The sequence below is a fragment of the Rhinopithecus bieti genome, unplaced genomic scaffold (genome assembly GCF_001698545.2).
Source record: "Rhinopithecus bieti isolate Rb0 unplaced genomic scaffold, ASM169854v2 repeat_8200, whole genome shotgun sequence".
NCBI lineage: Eukaryota > Metazoa > Chordata > Mammalia > Primates > Cercopithecidae > Rhinopithecus > Rhinopithecus bieti.
The window spans coordinates 1-729 of record NW_016833177.1 but is presented as its reverse complement, the minus strand read 5'-3'; the positions used below and the strand labels follow the sequence as shown (position 1 = coordinate 729).

General features: G+C 49.5%; 1 protein-coding gene across 1 annotated transcript; it reads right to left on the bottom strand.

Moving 5' to 3' along the window:
* Positions 1-6: 6 nt before the first annotated feature.
* On the bottom strand, positions 7-723 carry LOC108524610 (leucine-rich repeat-containing protein 37A3-like; the record flags this gene model as incomplete). Its single annotated transcript, XM_017865696.1, is given in 2 exon segments — positions 7-240; positions 243-723. Coding segments are annotated over 2 exon segments (715 nt in total), but the record flags the coding sequence as incomplete, so codon positions are not given.
* Between the last annotated feature and the right edge of the window lie 6 nt (positions 724-729).

The window sequence follows — 729 nt, the reverse complement described above, 5'->3', positions numbered from 1 at the left end:
CTGAAGGAGCTAATCCTTCCAGAAAAGGATTTTCCTGAGGACTCCGGTCTCCTAATGATGAAAAAGCCCCTTGTGAAGGGGAATTTATGAGGCTCTTCGCTGCAGAGAACGGCGGCCTGTTTGCGAGCATCAGTCTATCAAGATAACTTTTCTTTCTGAACTTTTGACTCTTTTTGGCCTTGGGTGTTCTGTGGGCCAGGCGGGAGCGAGTTTTATGATAGCGGTACTTTTTTCTAGAAGTACGATTGGTTTGGCAGCCTTCATATTTTTAACTCTAGCCTTTGCGTTTTCTAAAATGAAAACGGCGTGGGTTAAGTCTTTTGATCTGTCTCTGACCTGAGGTAGGGCTTTTGCAGGGGTGGAGACAGACGGCTCGCCCATGGAGAAGGGTTTCAGCACGGAGGAGACTGCTGCGTTAAGCTGTTGGGTGAACGAAGGCTTGGTGTAGACGGTGTTTCCCACTGACTTCTCACGCCCCTGCTCTATGTGAGGCTGTTCCAGCTCCCCTGGGACTGGGCTCCCGAGCCTTTTTTCTTGGGCAGCGTTCTCCACAAATGCCTGTGCATCCTCTTCCCTCCTGGTGCTCTGCTTTCCCACCTCTTTGAAGTGCCTTTTCTGGATGCTCCTTGGGCCCATGAGGACTCTGTTCACTCTAGGCAGGTTGTTGCCTATTCTTTGAATCTTTGCCAGGCTATTTTCCTGTGGTTGGACAGTTTCTAATTTGTTTTC